General features: G+C 39.7%; 1 protein-coding gene across 3 annotated transcripts in view; it reads left to right on the top strand.

Moving 5' to 3' along the window:
- Positions 1 to 16761, top strand: part of DHRSX (dehydrogenase/reductase X-linked) — a 166786-nt gene that overhangs the window by 42930 nt on the left and 107095 nt on the right. For all 3 annotated transcript variants that reach the window (XM_054196574.1, XM_054196584.1, XM_054196567.1), the window contains one exon: positions 8275 to 8343. In XM_054196574.1, coding sequence (XP_054052549.1) covers positions 8275 to 8343 — 69 coding nt within the window. The remainder of the gene's footprint in view (positions 1 to 8274; positions 8344 to 16761) is intronic.

Raw genomic sequence — 16761 nt, 5'->3', positions numbered from 1 at the left:
CCATTCTATGAAAACTCAGTGCTCAATAGCTCCCAAGAACCAAAACAAATATTAGAAATTGTTAGGAAAGGAACAAACAAAACAGACAGCATGAGTTTGTCACTGTATAAATCCTTCATGTGCCAGCACCTTAAATGCTGCGTTGAGTTCTGGTCTGCACGTTTCAAAATGTATAGCACGGAAATGGAAATGGTCTAGAGGAAAAAAGCTTATCACAGGTATGGAGAAGTATCCTTATGAGAAGCAACCAAGTGGGCTTGGAGTCTTCAATCTGAAAATGAGATCAGTGAGATGCAACCACTGTTCACTCTCTCTTCTTAAAGAAGTGTGTAAAATAAACAGCTAGAAAGATACAGTGGTTATGAATAGTATGGAGATTATTACAAACTCAGTATAAATACAGTACCACCCATCAGAAAATAAATTAAAATTGTCTAAAATAAGCCCCTGTGATTAAAAACAAAATCCTTCAATAGCATAAAAGTATTTCTGGACTACTGTCTTCTGCATAGGACCTTAAACCATCCTTAGTATAGAAGACGTGTAAGTTGGGACACTGTGACTGTTGGGCAGTTTAAGAAAGGACATTGTGCATAGTCCAGTGAGTGTAACTTTTACATTGAAGAAAATGTCAAGTATTGTAAAAAAACCAGAGTTAAATACATTATGATAAATTTTGGAAGAGTTAGTGCATTTTTTTTACATGTATTTAATTTATTCATTAATCATTTATTAAATGCTTTGAAGAATTAAACAACCGTGTGAATTAATTTAATCTTGATTTTCAAAAGCTTTTGGCAAGGTTCATGCCAAAAGATTTTAAAGTGGCTAGCTTGTCTTGAGATAAGAAAAAGTTCTCTTGTAGATTAGTAACTGATTAGGAGACAGAATACAACATTTAGGAATTATTTGTCAGCTTTGGAATGGAGCAAAGGGACCCCATATCTCATAGGTGTATGTTCAGTACATTTATAAAAGATCGATACAGAAAAAAGAGTGAACCGTGAGATGATGCGTTTTGCACAAATGTATTTAGAATAGTCAAATTAATTTGACTATCGATAATTGAGGGATTTGAGCATCTGACATGCAAGGAGAGGCTGAGAGAGCTGGGACTGTTCAGCCTGGCGAGGAGAAGGGTCGGGGGGACCTTTTTGGGTCTATAAATACCTGATGGAGACAGGAAAGAAGGTGGAGCCAGGGTCTGCTGAATGGTGCCTGTGACAGGACAAGAGGCAATTGGTACAAACCAAAAAATCAGGAAATTCCATTTAAGCATAAGAAAACACTTTTTTACATTGAGGGTGGTCGAACAGGCTGCCCAGAGAGGTTGTGGGGTCTTCATCCTCGGAGATACTCAAAACCTGACCAGGCATGGTCCTGTGCAACCAGTTGTAGCAGGGGGTGGGACCGGATGGTCTCCAGAAGTGCCTTCCAGCCTCAGCCATCATGTGATCCTGTGAAATCTTAACTACCATGAAGAACAGGGAAGAATCTCACAATAATGAATGACTGGGTCATGAAGGGATGGATAAATAGTGAGTCTCAGTAAATGCAAATACTGCATATAAGGAAAACCTCCCCACCTATATATTTACAGCAATAGGATCTAAATTAACTACTACCACTCAAAAAAAAATGTTGTGATTTACTGTTGAAAGCTCTCTGCAGAACATCTTCAATATTCAATGCCAGTACAAAACGGCAAATAAAATCTTATTACTTAGGAGGAAAGAAGATGAAAACAGGACAGGAAGCATCCCTCTTCCTTTGTAGAAATCATTGGTTCATCATGTTGCGAATACTCAAAAGGAGTCTGGTAAAACTGGAAAAAACAAGAGAGGGATGATGAGGAGGACGGGATGTCTCTGTGCTAATGAACAAAGGTTCTTCTGCTCGCAAACAGATGACTGAGGTGTGACGTCATGCAATTATGAATGGTATAGAGAAAGTGAATGAGAAGTGGTTATTCTCCGTCTTATTGTACACAAAGTAGAGAACATCCAACAAAATAAATAAAAAAAAACCCAAACCACCACCGAAGCACAACCTTTTTAATGTAATTAAGTGTGTCACAAAGTCACAGAGCTTGTTGTCCCAGAACCCTTTGGCGGCCAGGTGCTTGAATGAATTGAAAGTGCAATTAGATGAAGTATTGGAGGTAGGTTCATTGAGAGGCTGGGTGTCACCTGTGATTCAGGAAATCTCTGAAACTACTTGGTACTAGGAGGGTGTACCGGAAACATCACTCCTAGACTTATGCTCTCACTTATACTTTTTCCTTAAGCACCTGCTACAAGTTATTGTTGGAAACAAGGCACTTGTCTGGGTCTGTGTTTGGTTTGATAAACAGGGTAATTCTTAATTTCTTCTTGGAACAGCTGGGTTGCTGAAACCTAGGGTGAGAATGGTGATTTCTTTTCTCTCTGCAAACTGACATCCTCCTTCTTACTCAGTTTTGCTTCTTTTTTCAAAGGGACACTTCCAATGATATTTTTGCCTTTCATGTAAAAAAGACATGTATTTAATTATGACTGATGTATGATGAACCGGATGACAAAGGATGTGTGGTACCTCTAGACATAAGGAAGCTTTGTATCGCTTTTTCATTTTTTTTTTTTATGCCAGGTCACATCCTTATACCTGGCTTTATTGAATAACAAATTCACGACTTGGAAGTTTTATGGGCGAGACACCAGATCTATATTCCTTTTTCCTAAACAAGATTTATTTTTCTTTATTGAAAATGTTATCAATTTCTTTAAAAAACACTCATATTGTACTGAATTCAAATTTCTCATCCTCGGAGCTTTTTAGGGGCAGTCATTCCTCTCTCTTAGGCACATGCTATTTGTTGTGCAGTGCCATGCTAACTCACAAAATCATTATCCTCATAATGCCAGCCGATAGAGTCATCATAGAATGGTTTGGGTTGGAAGAGACCTTAAAGATCATCTTGTTCCAAGCCGCCTGCCACGGGCAGGGACACCTCCCACTAGACCAGGCTGCTCCAAGCCCCATCCAACCTGGCCTTGAACACTTCCAGGGATGGGGCGTCCACAACTTCGCTGGGCAACCTGTTCCAGTGTCTCATCACCCTCACAGTAAAGAATTTCTTCCTAATATCTAATCTAAATTTCCCCTTTTTCAGTTTAAAACCGTTACCCCCCATCTCCCTGGAGCCTTCTCTTCTTCACCCCAACTGTCTCAGCCTGTCCTCATAGGAGAGGTGCTGCAGCCTTCTGATCATCTTTGTGGACCTCCCCTGGACCCACTGCAACAGGTTCATGTCCTTATGTTTGGGGCCCCAGAGCTGGACACAGTAGTCCAGGTAGGGTCTTACAAGAGTGGAGTAGGGGGGCAGAATCACCTCCCTCGACCTGCTGGCCACACTTCTTTTGATGCAGCCCAGGATATGGCTGGCAGACTTTGTTTTTCTCTTGAGTCTTTGGGTGCCCTTGCGAGCCCTGTCTCCAGGCCAGCACTCCAATGAAATCAGTTCCCCTTCAACCACAATGAGGATTATGCTACTTTGAGGAGGCACCTTAATTCAAATGTGCATCTGGAATCTTTTTTATATTCTGTTGCACAAAGGCAGCTAACAATCACCCTCTGCAACTCCTTAATCAGATGGTAAACATTTATACAGAATTTATTACCATACCGTCAAGCTTCTCCTGGTAATACACTTAATACACTTAATGCACAGGGTGGCTCTTAGGTTCCAGGTTGGAGCGGTCGGGTGTTTCTCACTGTGTCCTGGGTGGTTTGCATTTTCTTAGTGTTCATCTCAAAATTTTTTTATTTGTGTTTCATTTTCTGTTATCTGGCTGAAAGTCGAGACGTTCTCCTCCTCCTAACTTTGGATTTTGGGATTTCTGGGTTTATTCTCTCCAGGCAACCTTAAGCTTTACAGGCTGCATCATTGTTCATAGACTATTTTAAATTTCTTTATAACACCCTACAGTATGTTCCCTTGAAACATCAAGATTACATATTCCTATTTTAGCAAAACACAAATTGGAAAAGATGTTGGTTTTTTTTTTTAATCAGGATCAGTTTTGTACATAAATTATGAGCATGAGTAGCACTTATTCTTTTGGAGAGATTTTCACATTCAAAGAAATTTAAAATATTGTATAAAGATTACATACAGAGGTATCAGGACCTCTTACCTAGTGACAGTGTAAACGTTTCCCATGCTGGGTTTCTATGGGGTGTGTTCTTGCCATCCTTATTCAGGATGGCAACTCTGTGACAATTCTATTGAAATCCCTGAAATGACTTTTCAGAGTTAGGATCTACTGAAGTGATTAAGATGACAGAGGGTCATCTTAAGGGTAAGATCCAAAGCCTATTGCTGCTGGTAAGAATTTTTCTATGTACTTCTGTGGTGGCTTTAGATCAACATGCTTTGACTTGTGGTGTTTGTGTAGATGAATGTTGAAGAGGAGAGTCTTTTTTTTTTGACTAAAAGTTGTGTTTAAATCTATTTTCTGTATCTTTTTTCAACATGAGTTTCAGTACTTTACTAAGTACTAAGTACTTTACTAAGTACTTCAGTACTTTACTAAGAATTTTTCATGCCATTAAAATGACATCTTATTTTATACAGGAGCATCCATTCAGACTTGAATTTATTTTTACGTTATTAGTTTTATTTTCAGAATTGATTGGAGTCAGCAGTGTTCTTGAATCAGTCTCCCCTGAATTTTTCACTATTCCGTGGGGACTTAGTAGAAGAAAAACATCAGATAAGGCACTGAACAGCTTGCATAAACAGTTCTTGAGACAACTATATCTATTTTGAGTTCCCAATAGACACTCTAAATTAGCATGCAAAGCAAGATTATTACAGTTTTGGGTACTTTGATGATCTAAGCTCTCAAGACATTGAATCCCTTTTTCTCAAGGCTTTTGTTTAGGTTCCGTCACTGCATAAAAAACCACGGTCTGTCTTCTCTTTCTTATCTTCGCCTCCAAGTCTGGAATCCAGAGTAGGCAGATCTTATGCTACAGATGCTATAGCGCCGAAAATGGGTAAATTCTGGCACAGATAAATTCTGGCATGTTGAACATATTAAAAATTTTGGTGAATCATTGACAAAAAGTCCAGCCAGAGGATATTCCTGTGTATCACAAAGTTTTTAAAAGAATCACTACCAATACACTACTGAGGATCTAAACCAGCTGATGGTGGTAAGAATTTGACCCTTGTATAGTAAACTGTCCCCCTCCTTAGTTTAGGACATTGTACTCCTCTTCAGTATGCTGTAAGGTTGTGGCCCTCAGTGACACATCTTCATCAACAAGATACGAATTATTTTTGATTTTTTCCAACCTAAAGCCAGTCGTGTTAGCTTGGTGACTTAAAAAGTATTTTGTGAATTTTGAATAATGAATGTAGCACTTAAAAGGAGGTTTTTCTTTTTCATGCCTACCACTTACTTTGCTTAGAGCATTCCAGAAGGATGTACTAGGAGAGAAACACTACAACAGTGCAAAGTCCCTTTCCTCTCCCACCCATCCTCAGCAAGGGGATGCTGATCTCCCTAAGCTAACTCAGAAGTGTAGATTACTCCCCCAGTCTTACGGTATCTTTCTGATATTTGTGTCTTTGAACTTTTTTTAAGGATTTTGGTCATTATTTCTGTGTCTTTATTCTTTCTTGCAGGATCTTATTTGAAAGAAGTGTTTCAAAAGCCTCTATTACAGTAGCAGCTTTCACTGAGGTTATTTCAATTTTGTGATACTCCAGGTTCCAGAATCTGGTTTTCAAACTCTTTGTTGAATCAGGCTGGAAACAGACATTTGAAGTGACTGTTTAGCAAAATAATTATTTTTTCCCAGTGGTCTAGAGTGAAAAATATGCAAATATGAATAAAATGAGCTCATTTGGAAGGCACTGAGCTCTAATGAATAACCATTTATATAACAGCAAAATAAAGCAAATTAAAAATTGTTGTGTACACAAGCTCTTTTAAAAGAACAAATTAAGTGAACATACTGAGAGTTAAATCAAGACACTGGAGGCTTTAATAAGCCTGTTCTCTGCATGAGGAGTGCTGAATGAAAGAGGAATCAAATAAGACCTTCGTACAATTGGCACCAAAGTATTTTTGTTTCTAGCCTAACTCTATCCATTGTAATAACACATTGAGTTTGAAATCTTACTCTAGTACATCACTTGAGGTGAAACAGTGAGGAAAACTGATCCCTTGCCCGTAACTCCTGTGCACAGATTTCCCCAGAAATGGCAGTTTCACTGGAGGGTTTGTTTGTTGACATTGCATCTATATCTGTAAATTAGCATCAGGCTGAATGTTTCTGTTCTGTACAAGGTTGGATGGTTTCAAAGGAGAAAAAAAAAAACAACAGCAAGAAGAAAATACTGCAAATGTCTGCTTTGTGGTTTTTTTCTTTTCCTTCTTTCTTTCTTTCTTTCTTTCTTTCTTTCTTTCTTTCTTTCTTTCTTTCTTTCTTTCTTTCTTTCTTTCTTTCTTTCTTTCTTTCTTTTTCTTTCTTTCTTTCTTTCTTTCTTTCTTTCTTTCTTTCTTTCTTTCTTTCTTTCTTTCCTTCTTTCTTTCTTTCTTTCTCTTTCTTTCTTTCTTTCTTTTTCTTTCTTTCTTTCTTTCTTTCTTTCTTTCTTTCTTTCTTTCTTTCTTTCTTTCTTTCTTTCTTTCTTTCTTTCTTTCTTTCTTTCTTTCTTTCTTTCTTCCTTCCTTCCTTCCTTCCTTCCTTCCTTCCTTCCTTCCCTCCTTCCTTTCCTTCCATTCCTTCTTTCTTTCATTCTTTCTTTCTTTCTTTTTCTCAGTCTGAGCAATATAATTCCAGAGTTAGTAAAATTTATGGAGAACAGTTATAGACCAGTATGACTCTATGTTTTATGTGAGAATTATTTTCTTTCATATCTGGAATGCTGAATGTCTTTACTTTGGCTACATTTATGTAAATATTGAGTCCTTTTGCATATCTTGAAAACAAACATGTATTGCAAATAATTTTTTTCACTGCAGAAGCACAACAAAAACTCCATCCTCAAAAGAATGCATTAGCCTACCTCCTCAAAGTCATCAGGCTGTCCCAAAAATCTCCGTTTAGTGCTCTGAGCCTTCAGCTAGTGCAACGGATGGATGACACATGATCTATCTCAAAGGGCTTACTCCCACTTTTTGGATACATTATCTGTGAGATCAAATTAATCCAGTTTAGTACCTCTATGAAGCATGTTCTAACATCTTAAAGTAAATACGAGCGCATACCAACTAATGTGAGGAGGAGGTTGAACCAGATGACCTCCTGAGGTCACTTCCAAGTTCAGTTCATTCTGTGATGCTGTGATTCTTTCCTTATATTTGATAGAGCTAATTCACTGTTGCTAAAAAAAAAAAAAAAAAAAAAGTGAGAAAAAAAGGGGAAAACCTGAAATTTCTGCTACATACCTAACAAGTGAATGAGAGGACAGGACACTTGTAGAGGGTCACAAGATAAAGCCAATACAGAAAGCAAGGCAGAGGTTTATATAATCAGGAAATGGAGAAGGCAACTTCATTAAATTCATAAGATATATCAGTATTTATATCCGATTTAGATAATAAAAAATAGGTATTTTGATGCGTCACGCTATGGAAAATGTTTCTGGATGGATAAATGGAATGTTAAACTTCATTAAAAAAATTTAACTTGTACTACCAAGCACAATATTTTTCTTGCGCTTGTGTTTTTTCCTTTGATATAAGTTACTATAAAAGAATTGCAAACAAATGTCAGAGAATTATTAACTGTCCACCTAAGCTGAATGGCACAACAGGCATTTATTTGATGTTTAATTGTGTTTTCTGTTAGCGCTGATAAAACTTTTCCTGAGCATTCAGGCCAGAGTAGTGGGGCCTTTCCTCCAGCTGTGAAATTCTTCATTTTGGAAAAGGAACGAAGGGAGGTCTGCTCTAAACTATAGTGAAGCTTTTGTAGAATCTGGATGTGATATAATTCATTTGGCTCACAGATCTGCATCTCAGTTCAGCTGGCCCAGCCAGCAGATGGTCACATCTTGTATGAATAAATGAGAGAAAGAGGCAGAACTTGTGTGAACAACAGTGCATTTGTACAGCCCTCTTCAAAAACCTCTGCTGACTGACAGTAACATATTGCACCTTTTCACTTAAAACTTCATACTGGTTTTACACTGTGGTTAGCCCTTCATAGTGTAATGCTTATATTCACTGTCCTTAAGTTTATTGCATCACTAATTTTCCATTTTCTGTATTGTAACAGCTGGAAACAGTGAGAATGAGGGCCAAGAAGCAGTGAGGAAAATACAAGAAGAAACTTTGACTGGAAAAGGTACCATACTATATCATTTTCTTTAAGGAATTCGTTTTGTTCCTCTCTTTTTGTTGGTTTCTTCTTTTATATGAGGTTGCCTTCCGTATTGTTAGACTTTTTTTAGTTTGGGGAAACTAATTCTTTCAGTAAATCTGACACAAGGGTAAAATGAGTAGGATATTTTAAAAAAATCTTTTCAGTTTTGTTTGACTTCTTTACTGTAGTCATCGCAAAAGGGCTGCTTGCAAGTTACAGTCTGCCTGCGCGTGTGTATGGGCACAATGATTTAATAGCTGGGCAGAAAATCAGAATACTAGTCATTTCTGCTAAGGAGAGGATGACAGCAGGTAAAGAGTGGGTGTGCTCTTTTTCATTGCTGGTCTTGCCTCTCATCATGTGTATAATCCCATAAAAAAGTGATTTTTTGAGGGGGTAAGAGGTTTCTAAAAGAACTCTTTTTCATTGCTGGTCTTGCCTCTCATCATGTGTATAATCCCATAAAAAAGTGATTTTTTGGGGGGGTAAGAGGTTTCTAAAAGAACAGGGCTGTCCAGTTGTGTTATTTGACGTATGTCGAGAGTTTATGATCCTTCACAGAATAAAACTTCTTAAAAATAGATGGACCTTTCACATCAAGATAAAATTCCTATGTTTTTGTGGTTCTTCTGTTTTTTTCTTTTAATCTGATGAGCGATCATCCTGGGGGAGGCATAAGGAGAGCATAGCTTGATAACTATGAGAAAAGGCATATTGCGCACTATCTATCTGCTGTGCGATTATAATTTGCAATTTATGGTGGAGGTTAGTGCATCTAATATTTCCATCTCTTGGATTCACTGGGTGTAGTTCCTAGTAGCGTATGATGATTCACTGCTGCCACTTTGATGTATCATTTCTTGGCAAAATAATAGGGCAGTGCTGCTACTCCACCCTCTATTTAGGATCTTCATGGCTTCTTCTGAGATCTCATTCTGGTTTTGTGCCTCTAATAATTACTGTTATGATGATCAAAATACGTTAATTATTGTGTTAAAAAAACCTTTCATTAAGATTTATCTTTTGACTTAAATAAATGTGCACCCATCATAGCCTCAGGATACATGTATGCTAGTTAGAAGCATCATAAATTAAGGCACAATCAGAAGGATCATGAAAGGAAAAAGGTAATTATTACATCGTTTAAATCTTCTGCTGGAAGTTTCTGTACAGAGACCAAAACTATTTGGAATTAATTACATCACATGACCTGCCTGAATCTGAATAAACCAGGGTTTGTCTTATTTTCTCAGATCTGTGTGATCACAGGCTTTTCTAGCACCCCAGTCTTTCTTGATTTTTCTGAATGAAGTAAGCTCTAACCTTCAGTTATAAACTTTGTCAAGATACAGCTGGCAGTTTGAGGAAGCTGAAAGTGTATCTAAAGTTGACTGAAGTTGTTCCTCATTGTAATTATAATGACTGAGGCTTTAGTAATCTCAGGTCCTGATAGATTTGGCCTAAAAACAAACTGGAAGAGTATTGCCTTTTCAGAATTTCTCACTGACTGGGGGATATTTGTATTTACAAATGCATTATCCTGTACAAAGGACATCTGTGAATCTGAGCAGTATTTTGTGTTGAATTTGCACTTTGCTTTGTAATGGGATGTGTGTGCAGATACTGTGACCAAGACTAGGCTGTGCGAATATATCACTTTTTCAAAAGCTCCAATTCAATATCTGTTTATTCACTGCATAAAAACATTATCAGTTATCTTGACCTTTCCCCCCCTTTTTTTGAGCATTTTTTGTGGACCATATAAAAAAACTGCTTACAGAAACTGTTCCCATTTGGAACATTGGACTCTTGAAGGAGAACTACTCCCAACAGTATTGCTCAGCAGCCAGCGTGATCAAGGATTGGGACAATATAGGTCCCAATCCTTCTTTTACTGAGGATAAACTATATGAGTGGGTGCCATCAGTTTGCTATCCAGATCTCAGATCTCTAATAAGGAGGAAAATCTCTTTTCTTCTTAGCAGGTTAGACAGCAAAAGGGAGCAAGAGACCTTGTCCTCTCCTTGTTGCCTGGCTGAGCTATACGTAGCACAAACAACCCCAGAGACAGCTCTGGGAAAAGGCCAGGCTTGTTGAATGCATGTAATTACAGTGTTTTTAAGCCGATATCATCATTCTGTGTTTTGGCCCACTGTCTGTCTGGAGCTCTGTCTGCTAGGGCAAGTAGTTTTATTTGACATAATCTACAGTTAGTTCAGGGACAAGTGAGATTCAAAGCATGTACGTAAGTGCTGATGAGCAATAATGCGTTAACAAAAAAGGATAAAGGATAATAATAAAAAGGCTATGCACACAGATGATGCTTTTTTGCGGCAGCATGGCGAGACATGAGGAAAAGACTGACAAAACTTCTGAATACAGGGAGGCAGGAAGCCTGGTTTCCCATGCTGGAGGCATTCAAACCAGAGCCAATGCCAAAAGATGGTAGCATATTGGAGAGGAAAGCAGTTGTGGCCATTCTCCTACAAGGCAGCAATGCTAAATGACACAGAAAATCTAAGCAATGTATCACATCACCTCTTACCACCACCCATCCTCTCCCATGGTGCTACACCACAAACCTCCTTCGTTCCTCTCCCTGCTGATTCCAGACTGTTCAGGTGTCTTCCTTGGTTTTGTGTATCTATCTGTGGTGAGTTACCTATTGCGAAGTGTAAAGAGTGAAAAAGGACATAGGCAGCCGAGGGGAAGAGAATGAGGGGAATAAGGGGAAGAGAATAAGGTCCTTGGGGCATGATAGACCCAATTCACTTGACCATCAGAACCTCCTCCATGATAAAGCAGTGAAAGCCCTCATATAGCCAGAGCAGATCAGAAGTGCTGCATTGTCATTAAAATTATCACATGGGCACTATTTCCAAAAGACCAAGGGCAACAGATTGCTATGCTCTGAATCATAAAGCTGGGAGAAGCCAGAATGATGTGGGCATTTATCTTGCTTCCATTTGTTAAATTGGGAACTTGTGTTGTTAATAGTAGTAATTATATGGCTGGGAAAATTGTTGATGGCTAGGGATTACCACAGAGATATTCTAATTGTGTAAGTAAATCTCTGTAATTTACGCGTAGGGTGTGTCTGTGTTAGTGTGTTCATTCGTTAGATCAGGAGAGCGCTTTTCAGGCAACGCTTAACTGTTGCCCGCTTGCTGAGCATGGGTTCGCATCAGGAAGAGCACCGCAGGTCCTGACCTGGATTTTCTTTGGGCAGAACTAGCCTGGGAGGTGAGCTGTAGCAGTAACAGAGCATTAGTGCACGAGAGCAAACTTAGAGCTTATCTGAACTAGAGAGTCCCAACGACCTGTAGAAGTGCCTACGTCAAGTGACCAGCACAAAATGAGCTCTAGAGATTGACTTCCATTGTTCCAAACCGCTTGTTAATGTAGCCATAACTGTAGGTACCAGTCCTGAACAAACTACATTGAGTTATGGAATTGGGAAGTTTCTGTGATAAACTCAACTCTCAATGATACCAGGAAAAAACTTTCCAGGTACATAATAGAGTATATCTCCTGACTCAGTTACCCTCAGTTTACATCTCTGCAAATGAAAGCTGGTTTTAGCCTGATGATTACAAACATACAAATGTTGGAAACTAATATATAAACATGAATGAAAGCTTCATTCATTCCATCATAGGTTCATGAATGCCAATGGAATCAGCAATTAGCAAAAGTTTATGCATAAATGTCACTTAGCACAGTACCAAGGAAAGGCTCTCACAACTGCAGTGTAGGAGCTGGAGTTGCAGTTTGAGTAGACTCAAAGGAGAAAAAAATTAAAAGTTAGTGAGAAAACAGGGTGTAAAAGTCATATTAAGCACAGACCTCTTCAAAAGAAGAAGCCTGTGTTTAATCTCACCCAACGTTTTTGTGGCAATTCAAATAAAACCACAATCATAAAACTACACACTAAATCTACAGCATTCATGAGACTTCCATTTGAAGCCAGGTGAGAAAGGAAGAAGAGACTTTCTCCCTCGGAGACAGAGAAATGCAGAGGTTAGCACAGTAGCAACCAAATCGTGTCATTTACAGTCTGACCCACATCAAGACAGTGTGTGCCAAGCTGTAGGAGGAATGATATCACCTTTAAAACACTGCAGTTCGTGTGCATTCAACAAGCCTGGCTTTTTCCCAGAGCTTTCTCTTGGGATGTTTGTGCTACATGTGGCTCAGCCAGGGAATAAGGAGATGACAAGGTCTCTTTCTCCCTTTTGCAGTACAACCTGGTAATGAGCAAGGAGATTTTCCTTGTTAGTAGGGATCTGAGATCGAAGAGTTTACCCAAAAGAAGAAGGGGTAATCTAGCTGATAGGTACCAAGTGTAATTGCAGAATAACTCAAAGGTGACGCTTGCTGTATGTCAGGCACCAGTTTTAACAATACAGTCCATGTTTTTCCACTTTGTACCAGACTGTTAGTTTTTGGCTTTCCCTGCAGGCTAGAAAAAGCCAGCTGCTGATATTTCCCAAATTCTCAAACTTCTAAATTTGTTTTTGCCCAAGAGTCAATGGTTGTATTCCCAGCACACGGGCCAGAGCTGTGTAAGCCAGTTCAGCAAAGACCGATGCCTTGTTAAAACGTACGAAAATGTCACCCGGGACTTTTTCTTTGATATGGTACGTCAAAGATGTCGTTATGGAAGTGATCATCCAAAAATAGTAGAAAATATTTGTGGTTGAGACGTATTCTCTGTAAGTCTGCATAAGCATGTACGAGTTTATACTTGTTGTGTCAGATTTGCTTTTCATGGTGTAGGTTTGAGGTGTAAAAGTGTAACATCCTGAGCTTGTGGTGAGACCTGACGTGGCTACTTTGTCCCTTATACCACATCCTGCCATTGGCATATCCTTTCTCTACCACTGATGATGCTGAAAGACCTGTAGGATCGGTTTAAAGAGTTTCCTAGCAATAAAAGTGCAGTTTCCACCTACGTGGTTTATTTTTTTTATGCTGATGCATTATCTCCAGTACTTAGCTTTGGCAGGTCAAGGACTGCCCTCTGTTAGAGTTGTATAACTGAATGCCAGGCTCATGAAGACACCTTGAAAGACAAGGGTGGTGATATGAATGAGGAGTAAAGAAGTCTCGATCTGACAGTACGCCACTTTGCAGGACCCTGCGTGGAACTGCAGAGCTCTTCTGCTTTGTCACTTGATGACAGGTATAAGAATCTTGCCTAAACATTAAGGTTTCTTTTCTTTCCATAGCCTCATCTATGGTTATATCAAATATATTCAAGCCATATGAAAATATTTGAAGCTTGAAAAATATTGGATGTGTTAAACTTAATCTAAGTCTGTAAAGACTTCATCCTCCACATGCTCAAGGGATGGAAGATGGCTTTCTAGGGTCCAAGAAAGTAATTCAGGTGCTAATACAGTTTCTCTGTGCTCATAGCACTTAATGTCCCTTACCCAGTAAAGTTGGTGACGTTTTGCTCTGTATTAAGCAGGAAAGATTTTAATCCACAGCAAGGTATCTCCAGAGCCCTCTGGTAAAATCATTTAGGTGAATAGTTTGCAAATCAATTGTCCTGCTTTTCTGTTTGTTTTACATAATACTTTGATGCAAAAACATGGTTAAATTCATTAAGCCTGTTGCTCTTGCGTTTTTTGTTCTCCTTTTGACTGTCAGTGTAACATGTTACAAGATTTTTCCCCTCAGTGTTTACAGACATTTAAAACAATAGAGAATCCCCTATTTTTTGTGGTTCTTAAGACACTTTGGAAATTGAGTTGTCATATTAACAAGGTGGCAATTCAGACATTAAAAGCAAAACGAATATGGTTCACAGAGCTAAAGATGAGCTGCAGATCTGGATAGTGAGATGGAGATAAAGTCTTTCAAATATAAAGTGTATTCATAATGCAGGCACAAGCTCTGCCTGTTAGTTTCCTAAATTCTCATTTCCATTGGAAATGTGAAACATATTTCATTAACAGGCTCTGCCATTAGGAAACATGATTTTCTCTTATTTAAATTATTTCTAATTGAAACTTAAGAGACAAAGAAGTGCACAGGTGTAGCTCTAGGCAGAATAACAAAGTCCTTTCAGATGTCTTGAAATGATTTTCTGACTGTAAATCACTGAAGCTTTGTGTGACTAATGGGACCCGAGCTCCAAGGTTAGGATTTTGCTGATTGTGCTGCCCTACTGAAGGCAAACCAGAGAAAGGGAATTTCAAAATGAAATTGCCTCTGCAAGGCCTGAAAAAGCTCCCATTTCACCCTTTTACAGGATTTTGATCCTCTTTTATGTAGCTGTAGAACCATGATGTCAAGCAGTGGCCAGATAGACGTGCTCCTGGGTTTGACACCTCCCATAGCATGCCATTATTTTTTCCGGCTGAAGCAGTATTTGCATGCGGGTTGTGTGAGCTATTTCCAGACCTTGTCTGTTCTCAAGAAAATTGCCAGCAAATACTGAAAGAGAAAACCAAGAAAAATGGTGATTTGTTTTCTCTCTTGCATGCTTTCATATCTCTCTTCCAATATCTACTTTATATAATCCTGGCTTCTGTGGGTCACATGTAAGGCTTTAGAAGTTAATTTGCTTATAACAAGTAGAGTATTTTCTGTGCAAATGCCATTGGCGTCTACGCTAGGTATTCAGCTGCCAGGAGCACAGAGAACTTGCAGCCTGAACTAAACATGGGAAAACCAGAGCCTATATTTGAAGTACTTATGGGCTGTGCATGAAACCCTACAGGTGTGAGCTGCACATGAACCAACAGACTGTGGTCTACCTGAGTGTGGTAGTCTTTCCTTGTGCTGGTCTTTCCTTGTCTGCTCCATCCTTGCAGCAGTACGGTGAGGCTCCAGAGAGAGCACAGACAGACAGGAACCTGTGCTCCTCTGCACAGAAGCTGGGGGCTTCTGAACTGGAGGTCTGTGAAAAGTTAGTTTTCCAACCTATAATCTTGCAGGCTTTCTCCTAGCTTATATTTACACTTGAAAGTTGCGTCCTCTAGATGGTCGCATGCAGAGAGTGGTGGTCAATGGCTTGAAGTCAGGTGGAGAGAGGTGAGAAGTGGTGCCCCTCAGGGATCCGTACTGGGACTGTTGCTGTTCAATATCTTCATCAATGATTTAGACAGTGGGATCAAGTGCACCCTCAGCAAGTTTGAAGATGATACCAAGCTGAGTGGTGCGGTTGACATGCCAGAGGGACGGGATGTCATCCAGAGGGACATGGACAAGCTAGAGAGGTGGGCCCGAGCAAACCTCATGAAGTTCAACAAGGCCAAGTGCAAGGTCCTACACTTGGGTCGGAACAATCCTCGTTATCAATACAGGCTGGGGAATGATGTGATAGAGAGCAGCCCTGTGGAAAAGGACTTGAGGGTACTGGTGGATGAAAAGCTGGACATGAGCCAACAATGTGTGCTTGCAGTCCAGAAGGCCAATTGCACCTGGGTTGCATCAAAAGAACCACGGCCAGCAGACCCAGAGCGGTGATTCTCCCCTTCTACTCTGCTCTCGTGAGACCCCATCTGGAGTACTGCATCCGGCTCTGGAGCCCTCAGCACAAGAAGGACAGGGACCTGTTGGAGTGGGTCCAGAGGAGGGCCACGAAGATGATCAAAGGGCTGGAGCACCTCTCCTATGAGGACAGGCTGAGGGAGTTGGGGTTGTTGAGCCTGGAGAAGAGAAGGCTCTGGGGAGACCTTATAGTGGTCTTCCAGTACCTGAAGGGGGCCTAAAAGAAAGCTGGGGAGAGGCTGTTTGCAAGGGCATGTAGCGATAGGAAGAGGGGCAATGGTTTTAAACTAAAGCAGGGTAGGTTTAGATTAGACATTAGGAAGAAGTTCTTTACAATGAGGGTGGTGAGACACTGGAACAGGTTGCCCAGAGAGGTGGTGGAGGCCCCATCCCTGGAGACATTCAAGGCCAGGCTTGATGAGGCTCTGAGCAATCTGATCTAGTTGAAGATGTCCCTGCTTACTGCAGGGGAGTTGGACTAGAGGATGTTTAGAGGTCCCTTCCAACCCAACACATTCTGTGATTCTGTGAAAGTCAGTCCATGCAAAAATCCCATGGCCCTAACTGGAATAATTTTTCATGAAGACAGAATATTTCCCAGAGATGTGTCTGTTTTGATTGGCGAAAGAGAGAGAAAACTCATATCTGCAAAATAAAGCAGGGAAAGTGCCTCTGCCTATAGACGGAATTAACTTTCAATGTGGTAGTTTGTGTTCAGATCAATCCAGATCAAAGGCTTTTCATCCTAACTTGTTCTGGGTTTCTTATGTCCCAGACTATTGTATTATCAAAGAATTAGAATCTAGACCTTAGAATCTTCTTGAATTAATAAACTGCTGCTTATCAATGCTTTGTGTTGATTTGCAAACACATGCTATAAAGGAATTAAAGGAA

The sequence above is a fragment of the Rissa tridactyla genome, chromosome 1, assembly GCF_028500815.1.
Source record: "Rissa tridactyla isolate bRisTri1 chromosome 1, bRisTri1.patW.cur.20221130, whole genome shotgun sequence".
NCBI classification, from domain to species: Eukaryota; Metazoa; Chordata; class Aves; order Charadriiformes; family Laridae; genus Rissa; species Rissa tridactyla.
Note: the sequence above shows the minus strand (reverse complement) of the source record. Positions and strands in the feature narration are given on the sequence as shown.